This window comes from Anopheles moucheti, chromosome 2, assembly GCF_943734755.1.
Source record: "Anopheles moucheti chromosome 2, idAnoMoucSN_F20_07, whole genome shotgun sequence".
Taxonomy (NCBI): Eukaryota; Metazoa; Arthropoda; class Insecta; order Diptera; family Culicidae; genus Anopheles; species Anopheles moucheti.
The window spans coordinates 79,874,862-79,893,179 of record NC_069140.1 but is presented as its reverse complement, the minus strand read 5'-3'; the positions used below and the strand labels follow the sequence as shown (position 1 = coordinate 79,893,179).

Below are 18,318 nucleotides of genomic sequence, written 5' to 3'. Positions count from 1 at the left end.
CACGATGTAACCTCCTTGCATTGGGTGGTTGTTAAAATCTGATTTCCAATTCGAACGGTCATAAAATCTACCATTCCGGTCGGTTCGTAACTTTGCGTTGCCATGTGGTGCCGGCTTTAAGCCTAAATGATGTGTGATGATACGATCCGCATGCTGAGATTTGGCTGTTTGGCGACTCGATTTCGCCGATCTTTAATACCACACGCCAATATCTCGCCCCAATCGGATCTGCAGATTCGCCTTAAATGTCATTCAAATTGCATTAATTACAACCTATTCCGGCGTGTCCGCGATACTTACTGTTTACGGTAAGGCTCGCCCGGGCACTTATCACACCGACCGAGTTCCGTGCCTCGCAGATGTACTGGCCGTGGTCGTCCGCGGTTACATTGCGAATAATCAAACTTCGGTCCGCCTCGGATATTTCGGCCCGCCCGACCGGTATATCTCCGTTCTGCTTCGTCCAGAGAATTTGCGGTGCCGGATCGCCACCGACCGAACACTGGAACTGTACGCGGTGACCCTCCAGTACGGTCGCATCATCCGGTTCGGCCACAAAGTACGGTTTCACTGGGTTGCGTTGGAAAGGGGAAAGAGAACGGAAAGGTTAGTAAATCATACATCGCGTAGATCTGAAGGCGACAGAGCTGATTAAAAATGACATAAATTATCCAATCCCGAAGTGTTTGGTGGTGGTGCGCGCGCTAAAATTCGATCCAATCAGCAGTACCGCGAGTAAAATGGTTTCGACCATTTTTCGACTAGCTTTTTCCACATTACTAATGCGATATTTATCACCTATAGCGCGGTAGGTGAGGATGGACAAAACAAGCTTTCTAAATGCTTCGCAAGCAGAAGGCGCGATGTTAAAAGAATAATTTAATTTGTTATGCAAATGGTTAGAAGCAATTCGTGTTTTCAAACGTTTCTATATTCCTCCGAAGGCCTGCTAACGATGATGAACCGACTGGCGCGGTGCAAGGTACATAATGATTTCTTTCTACTGCGGACATTAATCATGCCGTTTCGGAGGGGTGGGGATGGAAAAGAACGGGTTTGGATGCTGTTGGAAGCAAACACAACACAAAATGCATATTGATCTTCATTTCAGTGGCCGAAAGCGATCGCACTTTACAAAAACAAAAAAAAGAGCAGTATTGCCTCCGTAAATCATCACTACCAACAACCACGACCGGGATTGCCGGGAAATAGTCCCCTTCGGGGCTGTTTGGTGTTATTGAGCCACTCTTACCCTGGACGGTCAGTTTGGCGAGTCCACTTTCCCTCGAGCCAACCATGTTCTGGGCGATGCACTGGTAACGCCCCTCGTCGGTCGGCCGAACGTCGCTGATCAGCAGGTTCCCACTGTCAACGATCCGTATCCGGGCCAGCTCCTTCGACGGTCGATAATCGTCCAGCTCCAGAAAGCCGTCATTCTGCGGGAGAGAGAGAAAAAAAAAGCAAATCCCCGAAAAAAAAGGTTCAGCAGCGTATCGAGATAAATTGTGATTTCGTTTGATGATAATGGTCTGGTGAGTGCGAAACATACCTTCTTCCAGCTAACGTTCGGTTCCGGATTGCCACGGGGTGGACTGCATTCCAGTAGTGCCGTCTCACCGGCCGCAACGCGCGTATTTTTCGGCTCCACCCGAAAATCGTCTCTTAAAGCTGGAAAACAACAACGAAAAAAACAAAAAACCACAAACAGATCGATAAGATGATCCACATAATGGCGGAGAGGATAATGTGTGTAACCGGCTCAAAATCTGCTGAACTGTTTGTAAGTTGCGTCAAGCGGAAAAGATTTAAGCGTACTACAGCACCACTTACTTGCCACCTGCAGCGTCGCATTGCGGCTGTACACTTTGCCGGCCGTGTTGCTGGCCACACACCAGTAAACACCGTCGTCCTGCTCCTTCTTGCTGTGCACCGTCCGCAGGAAGAACAGCGAACCGGCCGGCAGCAGGACGTGGTTTGCGTCCAGCTTTACCTCCTCACCGTCCTTGTACCACTGCACCACCGGCTGGGGTTTCCCTTCCGCCTTGCAGTTGAGCGTGACGGGATCATTTTTCGGTACGATTGTGTCACTCGGATTTTCTATTATTCGTGGCGAGCGATATTGTGCTGCAAAATGGGGCAAGACAAGACAAATATTAGAATTGTGGATAAATACGGGCGAATTTTGATACTAGATGTCGCTACTAGTTTCCTGAGAGGAAAGATGGAAAAATAGAGTCATTCATTCGGTCAAATCGTCGATGGTCTTTTGTTGGGTTATTGTGGGTACACATTGTCTAACAAGTCAGTCATTTGTCGGCCATTAGATAAATCCACGGTTGTAACAGGGCTCCATGATGTCATTGTTGGGAAGCGATTAGAGAGAGTTCTCAAGAGGTGCTTTCTTCTTTACTGGCACAACAACCTCAACAGGTCTATCATTTTCTGACTTTCTTTGACTTTATTTACTCATAACTGAATAGTCAGTCATGCGCACAGAGGATGGGATTTTAGACCTGTCCTGTCGTGTGAGGACCGGCACAACTACCAAATATACCACATGACTGCCCCGGTACATGGAACTAGTGATGGGAAATGATGCCGAATTTGGGATCGGATTGTGTAAAGCTCCAGGATACCGAGATCGGATCGGATCAAATGATCCCTGATCTCTCATGGAGGTAGCCGGGGAGGGTCACGCCTGATTTATAAAATGTAAATAAACGAAGAATTTTTAAAATTTATTTTGCGGTCTAAAGACACCAACAACAAATTCAGGACATAAACCCTCATTCAGGACATAATATGAAAACAATTTCAGTGATAGTATTGGACGCGGCTGACACTATCAAAACATAAACTCCATGATGATCCCATAGAGTTACCTCGGAGCGCATCGCCATTCCCATACAACAGTTATCTCGGATCGCTTGGGAGTAGAATCCCCATACAAGGGATCACTACTTCCATACAACAGTGATCGCGGATCATTTGATCTCATACTAATGGATTGGATCGGATATTTTAAAAACTGAGATCGGATCTTTGTTTAGACCCCAAAAATTGTTTAATTCAGGGATTGTACGGTCGTCTTTCTTCGGTGTATGAAAAAGCGTTATGGAACTAACGGTATCAAGATTGAATCTGAAGACATCCAATAGCCCTGATCGATTAAAGTGATCACTAAAGAGTCAATGAGCTGGAAGGGTAGTTCTTCCTAGCTACCTTCAAGTTTGTTATAGCCCTGTATCTTTGACATTCGATAACAATATAAGTAGTTGTGCTGAGAACAAAACAAAAATAGTTTCTGTAATAGCAAAAAATGCCTCAAATCAAAAGAATGCTATTATGGTCAGGCATTTCATGCCGATCATGAAAAGCCTTGCAGTTGAAAAATGAAACGTTGTTAGTGAGCATGTAGAACGAAGAGATGAAATGTTTCCTAAAATTAAGGAGGATAGCTTACAGACAAAGATCCTTCAGAAGCGAAAGTGAAACTCGAAACGAAAGCGGAAATACATGAAGTTTCTCAAGCAAGTATTCATCAGGGTTCAAATGCAGTAAGAATGACCTGAATGGTAGAAAAACAGGAGCTGCATAAAACGATGAACACCAATTGTCAGAGATATGTCATCGATGTTAACTTGATGTCAAGTTGTTAGGCATTACTTATGGAAAACTTTAACATTTTTAGAAGTTAAACAACAATTTTACATAACATCTTATTTTTTAAAGTTCTTCATACATCTTCATTCCCTTTTTCTTCATACATCTCTTCGTCTCCTTAAATCAAGAACCAAAAAAGGAAACAAAACAAACTAAACTAATCCAATGTGTGGTATATCCAGCTCACAACTCACATCAGCAATGGATCAGACAAGAAATACTTCGAACCGACAAAAAATCCAACACACCCGAATATGCACCCATATTGAGCAAGCGGGCTCACTTCACAGAAGAGATCACTTAGTTATTACGAAACAGGAACAAATTAGTCACCAAACCACCAGCGGATGAAGGAGATTATCGATGGCCAATAGAGAGGAAGAACAAAAAAAAACAACCGTCGAGAATAAACACAAAAATGGGCGTTAGAGATGCTGCCAGGCGTGTGAACAAACTGGCGTGGCGTGATACAAAAGCATCGTACGAAAGTAATTTTTCATGTTGCCCACGCCTTGCCGTTCACTCGATGACGATAACGGTTTGCTTCCGAAGCGCAAAAGGAAGTCTTTTCAGTCCGATCGCACCACAGCTCGAGAGACATATGGGCTTGGGGCGGTACGGTACGGTACGGCATCGTCTGTCTGCCATCCTGGGTGTGCTTCGGGACGATGGACGAGATTTTTGTATCGATATAAGGAATTAATGGTGTGTGGTGGTAGTTGTTTGAAGAAGACAAAATATCGGGAAAAAAATGATTACGTATCACTGCATTTTGTATTATTATATTACATTTTAACCTCCAATAGATGGTGTGGGATGAATCAATCATTTATGCAAACACCATTACCTCATCGCTACTAGAACCCAAACGTTCGTCCACAACAAAGTAGTGCGACACGAATTCGAGCGCAATTCTACCGAAAAGGTAGTCCACAGATTTCAACATCACTTTGTCACTTTGTAACTGCTTCGGCCAAACCGATCGATCTCGATTGATACGGGCCAGCCGCAGATCGTTATGATGGAGATCTCCACCGCTATGCACAACCTAACCTCGATGCACTCTGCTGAACATGCTGGAACATTAACAATCCTGTCCACCCACGGGTAAGACCGATTGCAGTATTGGCAGCGGCGCCCCGTCAACTTGGCGTCTGTCATTTCGCGCGGACGGGTGCCCAGCAATGAACGACACGCGAACGATCGTGAACACGCAAACGCCATTCTCACCTCGGATATGCCAAAAATGGTAGTTTGCGAAGGTCGGTGCAGCAATCGCTGGGTTGCTGGCTGCGTAAATATTATACCACATTCGTCGGAGATTATTTCTATTAACGGCGACTCGGCAGTAAGCGATATCCTCCAGTCACCGCCTCCGATGCAGCGAGATGAAAAATGGATCTCCTACCCTGGCTGTATACTGCGGGCATGCAAATGCGCACAGACGAAGGCAGCAGAAGAAAAACAAAACATCTCCAGAAGCACCCGATTCACGCAAAATCACTGCACCGTTTGAATGGGGTTTAAAAAATAAGCAAGAAATAAACGACTCCACGTTATTTGTTGCGCGTTTTCTGTGCTTTCGCCATGAAAAATACATCCATTATCATTACAACTCGTGATCCTGGCAAGTACATCCCGCTTCGAAACGCATGACTCATAATTGATGTAGTGTGCATTAATGACAAAGCTACACGCCATCATATTTCAATCACATACATCAGGGAGATGAAGGCTGGTGCAAGCCTGCAGACATCTACCACTTTTATGGGACGCAGTGGGCAAATTGGCCGCCGCATTTCGCACCGCACTTATCGCCCACGACTCTAGCTGCGGCATTACAAGCGCAAAATCTTAATTTATGATTGACAGTTGCGTAGAGCCCGCGTACTCAGCGCGACAGTTGTCTGTGGTGGGTCGTGATGCATAAGGCGTCGTGCAGAAGCGGGCTAATCGAACTAAGTCAGCACATTACGATGACAGCGCCTCAGTTACAGTCGCGCCGTTATTCATACCTTTAATCTTGTGCTTTGTTCTAGGAAGCGTTGGAAATGGAATATCTATCGCTGGAAATCAAAACCCGACGCCGACGTCTGAGGCGGGTGTGTAGCGTTTGTCTAGCGCTATTCTAATGTAGTGCCCGGAAGTTAAAACGGGTTTCTGGGGCCTAACCAAGGGAGCTAGTGATTCATCCACGATCGTGGTAGAACAAGGCGTGAATGAGCAGGGAAGTTGCCTTAGAGTGGGACGTTAATGTAATGCCTGTTGTCTATTTGACAACAATGGACGTATTTGAATGGATTTTGTATACTGATTGTGAATTCTGATGTGCATATCAGTTATATTCTCAAGAACCAGAACAATAAACCGGAATTCTCTTTAGCATACAACAAGTAGGACAATTTCTTAAGACCTTGTAGAGTGTCAAAAGTTTAATGTATTACTAGGAAATTCCAGAATTTCTTGGAGGAATGTTGGACTATTTACCAGGAAAATAGAGGATATCCGAATTTCTGAGGAATCTTTGGAATTTCTGAAGAATGCTCTGAATTCTAGACCATCTATAGTTGTTGACATAGATCTGGAAAGGCATGAAGCAATCTCCAATTGAAATCTACTCAATAGAAGCTCAATAGATTCATTTTATCTATATACTCATTTTTGTTAGTAGACGCTTTGGCTAGGCATCTGGGTCAAATTCACCAGCGGTATCTAAGTAATTCTTCCAAAAGTGCCTCTTTACCGTAAAGAGTTTCTAATTTAGAAGTTACTCGAACTGTGTATTCAGATTTCAACAGATCTCATGATCATGACAGCTTCAGATTTCGTAATAACAGCTATTGCTCAGTAAGTAAGTAAATCCTACCATTATACTAGCGTTATCTGAATGTAAAGACTGTGACACTCTTGTGTTGAGACTCAAAATTCTTAAAAGTGTCAACTTCCAAGATCGACTTCCATAATTAAATTTGTGTTAAAGAATGTCAAAGAAAATGTCTAATGAAGTTGGAAAGCAAACCAAATCTTAATAACACATTATTAAAGAAGTGCTGATTTCATCTGCAAAAGAAAAGCAAATTACAGCAAAATTTTGTGAAAGCTTCACTGGGCGTCGTCTCCCCGACTTTTGTGCAAATGGAACCATATGTTCATACGGGGTAGGCATGATTTTTACTCGGAACCTGCCTGATAACCATCTCCACAGTGGCTGGCACATTTTTCCACCGAATTCCCATTCTACCATGAAGCGCGTAAATGAAGAGATAATGTTTTTTTTATTTATTTCTCTAAAATATTCTACCCACGACAGTTTACGGTTAAAATATGGCAGCAGCCAGTCGAGACGAATGGACGGACCCATCCATAATAGCATGCTCGATTGCTGCCATGATTACCGAGGGCGATACAGTTTCGTTAGCGGGGATGGCCCTAATGGATGCTCGGCTTCTTTTTCCACCGGCACCGGCTGATCACAATCTATGCTAATCGAAGCTGCTTCCCGTACGGAAGCTCCATTTTGTCACTTCTTTGAACGTCGTGTTCGTGCGGAAACACGAGCCACCAAGATGCCCAACGTGAATTCATGAGTGCTAACGGAGATTAGTCACTGAATTAGCCACAAATTGGGACAACTCTCTCAACGTTGTCACTGCTTAATATTTAATTTATTATGCCTTCAAACCGAAGCGAAGTTTTTGGATAAAGAAAATGATTTGTTGATAAAAAAAACGTGTACCACACGAATAAACAACTTATGTGTAATTATCAAACTAAGTCAAAACTTTCTTTAAAAATAAACTTCTTCAGAAACATTCGCCACCAAGTCGCACGTGTTTCATGATCAAAAGCGAGATGAAGATATCTAAACCCATTACGCGTCTGAAGTTAGGGGATCGTGCACGTGAATTTCACGGCATCCGTTCTGGTGGCGGAATGATGGTTTCATCGTGATTTTCGCTTTCGAAACGCCAAGACTTTAACCATGTGTCAACACAGCACATTGGCAGACACCGGCCACGAACAATGCAACGTCTTTGTTTGCCGTGGCATTTGATACAAATTTGCTTGCCATTCTCATTGCCCTCGGGGTTTGCGCACCAGTCCTGTTCGGGGGAGAAATAGTTGAAACAGTTGCAGTTAAATGCAACCAAGCAGTGCACCGTGGTCGTTAGGTCCCTAAGGCAGCTGGAGCTTCGTTGGTGGCCAAGGCAATTTTGTTTTTCCACCCGATGTTGCCTGCCGGCGCTGCACTGTCTCCCGTCCTGTTTGTTTATCGTTTTTCTTTGAAATCTCTTGCGCAAAGAGATGGCACTAGCCCGGCGGGTTGTGAGGCACGCACTCACAATAAAGTTGCTTCCGTTTTATTCAAGCCGAGGGTGTTTTGTTTCTATAAATGCTTTAGCTGGACGTTTCTTTAAGTCTATTGGGAGGGTTTAAGGCACATTAAAGGCTTTTTGTTCTGTATGAATAATCATACAAATTTAATGTCACTTGGCGAATTTAGCAATCTTGAAGATCATTCATAATACTCTACAGTGACGAGTCACTAGAATCATAACTCGATTCTTAAAGGAATATGAATCAGGAGATTCGTGAACTTCTGAAGATTCGTGAGTCTCTGAGGACTTGGAATGAAGTTATCAAGACCCTTCGATTTCGATAACGTGGAGGTGATTTATTTTGTTTCATTAATCACATAAGCTAATCTTTCATTGTTAGATAATGCTGATGAATTAATTTTTTTTGGAGCCCTTTGTACAAAAAATGTTATTGATGAAGCTAAAGTATTAAAAATGGGACATTTTTTTAATAACTTCGAAGGTTTATAAATCTTCATAATAAGAGTAATATCTGTTTTTGCCATATTAAGTTGTGTTGTATGTCTCCAAAACAAAAGATTCTAGTAAAACTATTTCATTTCAACCCAGTTGCAAAAAAAAATTAAAACAATAAAATGGCAACCAATTTCATGAGCATCAGCATTCCCTTTTTAATATCTCATCGAGATTCCAGAAGAAAAAGAAACAACAAATTATTCCCTTTATTAAATTGTCCCACGCAAAGGGTAAACAAGCGTAAACAGAAGAAATGTATCACTCGCCATCAGCATTAACAGAACATCATCATCATCACTGTGAGCCGGGTTTCAATATCATTCGATATCGTTTTCACTCCGCCGGTCGTACATCATACATCATGTCACTGTGGGGCCATTTTTTTATATTAATTTTTCTTCATTTTTTATGACGCTTCAAATTAACCGATGTAATGCCCGGAGTTTTTCCCTTCCAGCCATCCAAGCGTGCATTGGGGCGGGTGGTTCAAAGTGGGCGGCTTTGGCAGTGTGGGTGGGTTGGATGGTTGAAGCGCACCGGATAACGCAACCCGTAGAGCCCATCCGTCGCGTACCGCGACCCAGTAATTGGTTCAACAAATTATTAAATTGATTTATTTAACTCGCGCCATCGGTACCGCTCGCTTGTTTTTGTACCACACACACACACACCGATACAGATGTTTCGCTATGGCTTTGCTGTCTTGTGGGCCGAACCGGGACCGGGGCCCGAGATCTCGTCAACATGCTGTCCAAACGAGGACTGGAGGTCTGTTTTTTTAACCACGGAATGATTGGTGACATGCAACACTTTGCTGTTTTTTGGTGTGTGGGAGACCTGAAGCCTGGACAACTGGACAATTGTGCATTTCACCAGACCCAGTGCGTTGCCCGCTGCGGACAAGGACAATTGGATCCACACTCGCGTGGATGACAAAAACAGCCTTCAATTTGGAGAAAGCAAGCAGCATCGTAACGGTGGGGTTATAATTGAATTTTACAATTTCATGGCATATGCACACGCAACCGGCGGCACTCCTATCGATTGCACCGGCGCAAATGGCCAAAACCGTGGACGAACGGGTGGCTGGGCGGGTTTATTAAAACATATACGAAACAGCACCCCAAACACACCGATGGTCCCATGGTGCGGTTTGTCGATGGAAAAGTGCCCGTGGGCGGCATTCACTTGTTGTGCAATTGATTGTGTGCTTTGTTGTGAAGTTATATTGGATTATATTGGAAAAAGCCTACCAAAAAAAAGGAATCCTTGATGATAGCGTGACCAGCAGTCACGACGAGGTTGTTAAAGTTGTTTAAAGGGTTTCTACAATTAATATGCTATGATCGAGGAGCTTTAATTGCTAAATAAATATTCAACGAATTTTGAATTGAGTAAAGGTTTCAGAACTCCTCAAAAATATTTATTAATTTACATTCCAATTTGTATGTTGTACTCCAAACTGTACTTAAAAAATCCATAAATAATTTTGTAACGCACACACTTCAAATCAAAAATGTGTCCATCGTTTGATGAATTCATTTGTGCCACCCGTCAACACGCTTGAGCAACACATTTTCATCTTTGTAACATGTAGCACTTCCCTGCGTGACCTTTCCCGTTTTGATCCTCTTGCCTGATGCCCTTGATTAAATCATAATTTCCTTTTTAACAACTTGCCATAAGATAGGGCGATAAAAGGGATCCCACCCCCCCTTAGTCACGGTAGCATACGAAATTGAGCGTGCGTACGTCCCACTTAGTGACGGAAGCTTATATCGACGCAACTGTCGGCAAAGGGGGCGAATCTTTGATCTAACCATCTAACCCGCATCCACCATGCACCATGTGGGGTGGAGAATTTTAATTTTCTACTTGTAAAATTGTTTACAACAACACTTTTCATCTCGGCTTTGGCTTCAGCGCCCGACACGAGGATGAGCCACACAGAGGGCCCACAGAGTTTGATGATGGTGCGCGGGCGCGCTAGAAGAGAGTTCATCTACTACAGCTTGAACGCAGGGAAAATTGAAATCAGGCCGTCGGTATTTTTAATCTCCACAGGCACAGTGTGTGTGTGTTATCAGAGGCTTAATAGCACAAGCTGGGCACGTAATGTGTGCGTGTCCTTCGTCCGAAGCTTAGGCAAGGCTTAGGGCTTTGAAAGTTACGTCGTCAGCGGCCACGGAAGCTGTTAATGGCAAACAAAAACGCTGCAAAAAGAATCAAAGCAATAGGGAAAGGTAAACAGTGTGGGGGATCTTTCTTGATGAAAAGATTTAGGTCATCTTCCGGGGGTTAACCGAACCGAAAAGAAAACCATGCCAAGATGGTTTTGCCAAACCGTTTTCTTATGGCGGTTAACCTATTTTTATCGGTACCGGGCCCATCAGCAACCGGTCGGTCCTTGAAAACCATACGCTGACACAGGTTCACTGTAAAGAAGCGGATGTTTTTGTGTGTGTTTTTTTGTTGTAATACCATTGTGTCGAAGGTCTGCTTATGATTACCTTGATTAATGTTTGACCAGTGATCCACACATTTCTCTCCCCCATTCTTTACATGACTCATACAATATTAGACCAAAGCCATGTTTTCTTCACACAAACTTCCGCCCAAGTGCACTAACTAGGGTAGATGTAAAGGGGAACCCCCACATACTCATCCCGCCACTAACGTCTCGTAATCAACATCGTCATCAACACAGGCATAATCAAAATGATGGTGGAGAAGGAAGAAAAAAAACACCACCACCAGCACCAGCGAATCTAACCAATATTTACCAATTATTTGTACATTTACCAAAATCACATCATTAATATTCCAGCAACTGAATGCTGATTAATACTTCAGGATATTTCCGATAACCATGAGCCAGCAATCAGCAGTAATTGTTTCCCCTAATACATTTGACAGTTAACTGCCCTACAGCGGGCATAAAACATATCTTCCCAATTTTTCGCCCATTTATATCAATACCCGAAGCGGGAGAGCTGAACAATCCAAAGTTCTTCCACTGCCAACACACGATAAACAAATATGCAAGAAGAACACCGAACGGGGGAACGTTTAGGAAGTGAAAATTGTTGCAAGAAGCCAAACGAACTAAGAGGGGGAAAAACTATACGCACATCCTTAAAAGCTTTCCAACAACATGTGGCAGGTACGTGCTGTGAATATCTTGACCAATTTATCTGCTTACCCCAAAAACCGGTGGACGAAAGCCATCCCCCGAAAAAGAAACATTAATTTTGGCCCCATATTCCTTTTCTTTTTTCAGGGGTTGGTAGGAAAATGTACCGGACAGTGTGTGTGTTAGTGTGTGTAATGTATTCTGGTCGTTTTCGCCCCTCCTAATACGAAAATGACCCCCAAGTGGGAAGTGGGGTTGCTTTTGGATATAAATTTCGCTTTATTACGAACCCTTGCCCACTGGGTGTAAATCCTTTTTTGCCATTTTCTTTTTTTTTGGCAATATCATGGAGCTTTAATTTTCATACAACTTTCACTGGAAAAGCGTTTGTGTTTGTGAGCTATATGGAGAATGGGCAATAAAATGGTTGGTAAGTGCTTGTGAGATCTGAGTGACAAGGACGAAAAAGCTATGTCGGCTTTAATGAAATTATTAAAAATAGCAACAAAAAAAAACAATATTACTTGAAAGAGTACCGATACTAAGAGGTACAATCGATAAAATTTGTTATGATGCATGAATAAGGGATGAACATCATTGTTTGAAAAAACTCAGTAGGCTACAGAAATATTGCTAGAGACATTTTATTTGAGTTTTGCAGAAGAATTGTTGAGTGAACCCATGGTATTGTGACACACCGTTCGTTCTTATGCACCAACGGCCGTGGTTCAAATCTCAGTTGTAACCGTGCTGAATAAGCTTTTTTACCGTAACAATGACATGTCTAGTACACCTCATCATATAACGGGGTCCGTGTTATGTTTCGCGTAGTAGATTGAATTAAATTAAAAAGAAGAGAAAATACATTCAATTTTGATGATAAAACTAAAAAAAAACAAACTTTCCACAGCTTCTCTCCATACCCCAAAAACCATCTCATCTCTCAATGCAAAATGATAAGCGCTGTGCAGGGAGAGGAGTAAACTTCCGTTCACTGCAGAAATCCATTTGATTTATTTGATAGCCTTATCATGTTCGGAATATTGATTTTTGGCAATTTGCACTCTTGCAACAATATCTGGCGAGTGGCTTTACGCCTGGCGCCGACAAACCTGGCAGCCGACAAACTACTGGAACAAGCCCTTCCAAATATCTGGTAGTGGAGAAGCCTCACCGGCCACCACCAATTCCCCAATCATATTATCTAGCTTCGCGTATAAAATATTCATATTGCATCGTTTGTAATATTTGAATAACAGTGAGGCCGAAAACAAACACACACGCAACAACAAACTGTGCGCGTGATTTGAATAACGACGCACCGAACGCGGAAGAGTCAAACGTAAAATAAACACGCTAACTACGCCGGATTTGGTGCAACCGGAACGGAAATTGGATGCTGGTAAAATAGACAATGAACAAGTATTTTGTTTGAACCATATATGATCGTGAGCAGCACAACGAGATTAAGTAATATGTTAGAACTTAGGACTACCTTGATGATAACTTTAGTGAAATTGAAACAAATATATTTTTACAGTCGTTGCCACTAAGTGTCCAATTTTTGTCTGTGCAACGCAATTTTTGGCTGTAAATAATCGATTTTAATGCAACCTAATTTGAGTACAGTGTGTATTTACTTGTTGGAAGTTAAGAGGAAAAAATAAATTAAACAATATTTTGACATAAACTAATTTACATTTCTAGTTTAAGTAGCGTTAATTTTGCTGCTTGTTTGAGTAAATGTATTTCATAGCTTATATTAGATAGTGCAAAAAAAAGAAATACATCCTAAGAAATAATCCGAGAAATTCCGCGTTGGTCGAATTATGGTCCAATTTCGTTTTTACTTCAAAGTTACAGAGTCGATTTCCTTCTGAGCACTTCATTTATTCAGCCAAACTGGCGATTTTGCGAAGGAATACATTTAAAAAAGTTAAACACAATGGTTTTATATGAAACAGAAAGGTAATTTCGACTAATGTTTCACCCTTTTTGCTTAGCTTTTATGCTATAAATTAGCGCTGCTGTCAAAATTACAAAAAAATATAAGAGGAAACCAAGTATTTCAGCGAACACCTGTATAAGCAAAAATCCATTTATTTATGTCCCTTTCTATAGGACAAATTAGTGAATTTTTAACCGAAAACCAAATTCAACCTCAGCAGCATATTTCATATCACCCACCAGACGGCAAATAATTATTCTCACGCAAAATTTTGGGCACGCATTGCATCAAAACCATTGCCAGATGCTGCGCGCTTTGGCCTCGGCTGACGTTCAGCTGACAGGAATCTAAAACGGAAAACAATCAGCGCCATTTATCCGTCATTTGGATTTGTTGAGCTAGTGGAACAACAACCCAAAAAAACAGAACAACCAAACCTGCCAACAATCGAACTCATTCGATGTGTTGTTTGTGGGGGGATGGTTGTTGTTTTTTTTATTCTTCTCTCGCTTCTATTTCCATTGCTCTATCTGGAGTAACGTACGCCCGCCCAAAAATGGCAAACGTTGCTGATTATTATTCCGTAGCGCCAGTCGAATGATTTCATAATTGGCAGCGCCTCATTTAGCATTTCGTGCTAAAACGGTCGCCCACAAAACCGCAAAACCGCACCGAATAAAAACCTGCTTGGATGCATACAAGTGGGCGCACGTATTGAAATATGCTGGGAAAATTGTCAAAACCGGCAAATCGAGAGTGCCATGGAATGGGAACGTTTGGCGAGGCTCACGTACGAAATCGTTCACATGAAACATGTGCCACAGCACACGCGAAATGGCTTCACAATACAAACCCCATTTGACGATCGTTCGATGCGTTTGTGCATAATGTTCGATTATTTAAATTATTTAAATACTTTTGGGTATTATAAAATAATGTCAAAAAACAATTCAAAACTACAGTAAAACATTTTTATGTTACGAAAAAACAACCAGGTTGTGCAAATCCACCACAAAACAACATAAAACCGAACACACGTGTGCATTAAGCATGGCAATAACTCAACCGAGTAACAAGAAGACATCAAAACAGAACTGTCACAATAAAATGCAATACTAAATATTTATAGCGACAGGCGAGTGAAAAAAAAACAACAGAACACGACCAGTGCAAAGTTGCATGAGCGGTCATTTTATGGTACGCAACATGGCATAACCCCATCAACTGCAATATCACGCCCCGATAGACACGGTGGCGGTTTTCATTATTTGACCACTCTGATGGACATTTGGACCCGGTGCATTCATTTCGCACTCATTTTCCGGTTCGACAATTATGAAGCTGTTCAGTGGAAACGTTTTACTGGACAATACAAAAGCGACGTTAAATGTAAGCTTCGGTGGATTGATACCAAATTTGAGTAATTCAAATATGTTTGTTTATTTTTAATATTTTTTACCCAAAATTTTGAAACATCTCTGTAGAAAAGAGTGCCCCACTTTTTTAAAGAATTCAACAAACGGCTTTAAGCTAAACCCATCTATTTCCCGACAGCACCGCAGCGCCATAAACTCATCCCGAATTTAATCTCGTCGCTTCTCATCTCTTATCTAGGCGCACGAAATTGCGTGCATAAATCTTGAAACTCTCGCCGAAATTACCAAGGGAACAGCACCGTTTACACTCACAAATTACGACTCACCGAAGAAGCAAAACAAAAGCAAAAAAATAAGAAACGTCCTCCCGCAAACTCGAGAACGAAACGAAGCGTCTAAAACTTTCGATGCTGCCTCATTATTTTCACCACAACAAGAAAATTATTTAGCCGCGCGGTGGAAGCTGGGTGCTGCGAGGCGGCTGGCTTCTTAATTGGAACTTCCGTTCCGCGAAGGTGTGGATACGGCGAACCGAGTCTAAAAAGTTGCTAGTTTTAAGGCAGGACTTTTGCTGCGCGAAATGAAATTCAAGTTTTTGGCGGTGTGGATCAACCCGAAATGCTTCAGATTGCGTGCTAAATTAAATTGGAGAAGAGGCTAGGCTAGGCTAGGTTGAGGTAGAAAGAATATTATGGTAATATGTCCTCCTAGAGGACTGACTGGACTGGAGACTGTTCATCTTTTTAATTATGCTTCACAAAATAAAATACGTTTTGTGTACGTTAAAATATAGGTATGCAGTATATCGTAGTTGAAAAATAGCTTCCTAAACATATCGTTCTGTAGATTAACCTAACGCAGAAGGCTTTTCAAGTCCAAAGTGCAGTTGTGAGTATTTTATTAGGTCAACAAATAAATTTTTGATCATTTTATAAAATATAGCACCGCGCGTAGAATTCAGAGGGGAAATCAGTAATAAGAAACCTCGACAAGTTTCTATTTCTATAACAATTTTTGTGAAATTTCGTCACAATTTTAAGTTAATAATTATGCAAAAACTTGGTGTAAAAAATAGAATTCAAATTAAAAGAGCTCCTCAAACCAATTAAAACCTAGAAATTGAAGTCTTTGATTAATTAATAGGTATATAGATTCATGCTAGGTGAAGGAGACAATCTTTCAATGTGAAAAGTCATTTTCCTGGATTTAATATTATTTCATTGTTTAATTTTTAGTTTTAGAGCCATAAGTTCAAATAGTCAATAAGTTCATGCAAAAAAGTTTAATAGGTCGAAGATTGGATGCTTTACGTGTAAAAGTCGGAAAACGATGAACAAATTTTCCATTATAACGGACCAAACAAATTTCTTTTCAATGAAGAGAGTCAATTGATTATCACAAGTCCAATCACAATTTGATGTCGCAATGGCACTTGTCCTCATGTTGCAAACCGAATAAAAAGTTATCGGAATAGTTACTAATAGAAAATTCCACTTCACTTCAATGGTGCTATTAATAAATAAACATAAATTATACCATGGTACAAACAAAAAGAGACAATGAGAAATTATTTCCTCTCTTGAATATATTAAAATATTAACTCGAAGTCGGGAAAATGTTTGAAATGATTCCTATTTTGAGTAAGAAATACTTATCCATTTCATTGTAACAATACCCCCAACATTATGAACCAAAGAAACCCCGCAAAACTTCCTTGCACACCCAATAGCTTCAAGCAATCATCACCCCTGCGCCCAGTGGATTAACTGCGCTTACAAAAGATTGACAAGAACGCAACGTTTACACGCGTTATCTCAATCAAACGGTGGAGCACCACGGGGTCAAAGAAATTTATCCACCGAACAAGATCAACGTCCACACCACTATCCTGCTGTCCGAAACCTGACGTTTACATCGTTGCACACGGGCCACGGGGCCCCGATACAATGCAGATTGAGCGAGATTGTCGGATGCAACGACAACAAAAAGAAGGAACCAAGCTTAATCGTGAGGATCGTGAGACACACGCGCGCGCGCGCGCGTGTAAGGGAGAGGTCTTCGAGGAGATCTTCAGCCAGGGGTTGAAAAATGACTCTGTTACCTTGCACCGACACGGGAAAACGAGTGTTGCATTGTTTACCGAGTCGAGCAATCGACCGGGGCACACGCACGTCTAGTTTTGCTTGACCGACAAGCTGTCCGGTGGAAGAAGCTGGAAACTCTCGTCTAAGAGTGGTCTCGGGGTGGAGAAAAAAAATGCGGAACAAAACTACAACTTACCGTTCGTTAGCGGTAACATGACCGTCACCACTATCGTGATCCACACCGTCCACGTCCAGTGCATCCTTCCGCTGTGTTGCTGCATTGTGGAGATTGTCTGAAACGTCCGACCGCTTGGAGATTGTTGGCCAATGGTGACTTTGACCAGAAAACCTTGAAGTAACTGTTGCAGTATCTTCTGTTTTTTGCGTGTTGGTCGAAGATTTTAACCAACTCTTATTGCCGACGTTCTTCTGGGTCAGTGACGATTTGTTTTATGATATGTTTTGCACATACGTGTTTCCGCCAAAACACCTTTCGCTGCCTTCCCCCTTCTGTTTTGACTTCGCGGCATTCAAACGTAACGCTTCAGGCGTTACAGATTTGCATTTTGTATCACTGTGAAACGGTTCGTGTAACAGGTGACCTTCGTAGTTTGCTTTGCTCGTTTTGTTGCTACCTTTCGCGTGTCGGACCAGTCTACCAGGAACCAATGGGGTACTATCACAGTGGGGGGGGCAAGTATTCAGTCGGGGGGTTTGGGTCGGAAAAACACCGAAATGCTTGACGAATCCCTTCACGTCTTCCTGGAGGGTTTTTCTCTTCTTTTCTTCACCAATACGGGGAACTTTTTGTGAATGGTGCACCGTAATTGCGTTTGCGAGTTATGAGCACCGAAGGTTCATCCTATGCCGATTGTGCCTGGTGCCGTGTTTGATGACTCTCTTGAAAAAAGGACCTTTGCCCGTGTTGCGTTTATTTGCGTGTCGAATCTTGAATATCTTTCGAACGAAATGTTTAGAATATCGACAGCTGCCGGACAGGATCCCTGCCGGGCGTATAGGACTTCAAGGTGATCCGCGTTATTGTCTTTCTCGCTTGTCTCGCTCAGTACTTTTCGTACGTGTCGTCCGTTTTCGTCCACAAATGCTAGGTATGCAGCTCTTCGGTGAGGAATGAATGCGGTTAGGCCTTGTGTGCTGGCAGGAACTTGAATGATGTGATCTTAACACTATGCGTTTTGGATGTGTAGCGTTGATACGTGACGTTCTACTCAGTGACACACGTTTTATATCATTTATTGTAGCCTCAGTACGCTGTGGT

At 42.1% G+C, this 18,318-nt stretch overlaps 1 protein-coding gene across 1 annotated transcript in view; it reads right to left on the bottom strand.

The window, feature by feature from the left end:
* The window catches only part of LOC128306634 (roundabout homolog 2), a 34,051-nt gene extending 16,162 nt beyond the window's left edge, over window positions 1-17,889 (bottom strand). Inside the window, exons 1-5 of the mRNA XM_053044203.1 lie at window positions 17,236-17,889; window positions 1,831-2,124; window positions 1,550-1,668; window positions 1,253-1,436; window positions 301-570 (exon numbers count right to left, since the gene is read on the bottom strand). Coding sequence (XP_052900163.1) covers window positions 301-570; window positions 1,253-1,436; window positions 1,550-1,668; window positions 1,831-2,124; window positions 17,236-17,320 — 952 coding nt within the window. The 5' untranslated portion in view covers window positions 17,321-17,889. The remainder of the gene's footprint in view (window positions 1-300; window positions 571-1,252; window positions 1,437-1,549; window positions 1,669-1,830; window positions 2,125-17,235) is intronic.
* Between the last annotated feature and the right edge of the window lie 429 nt (window positions 17,890-18,318).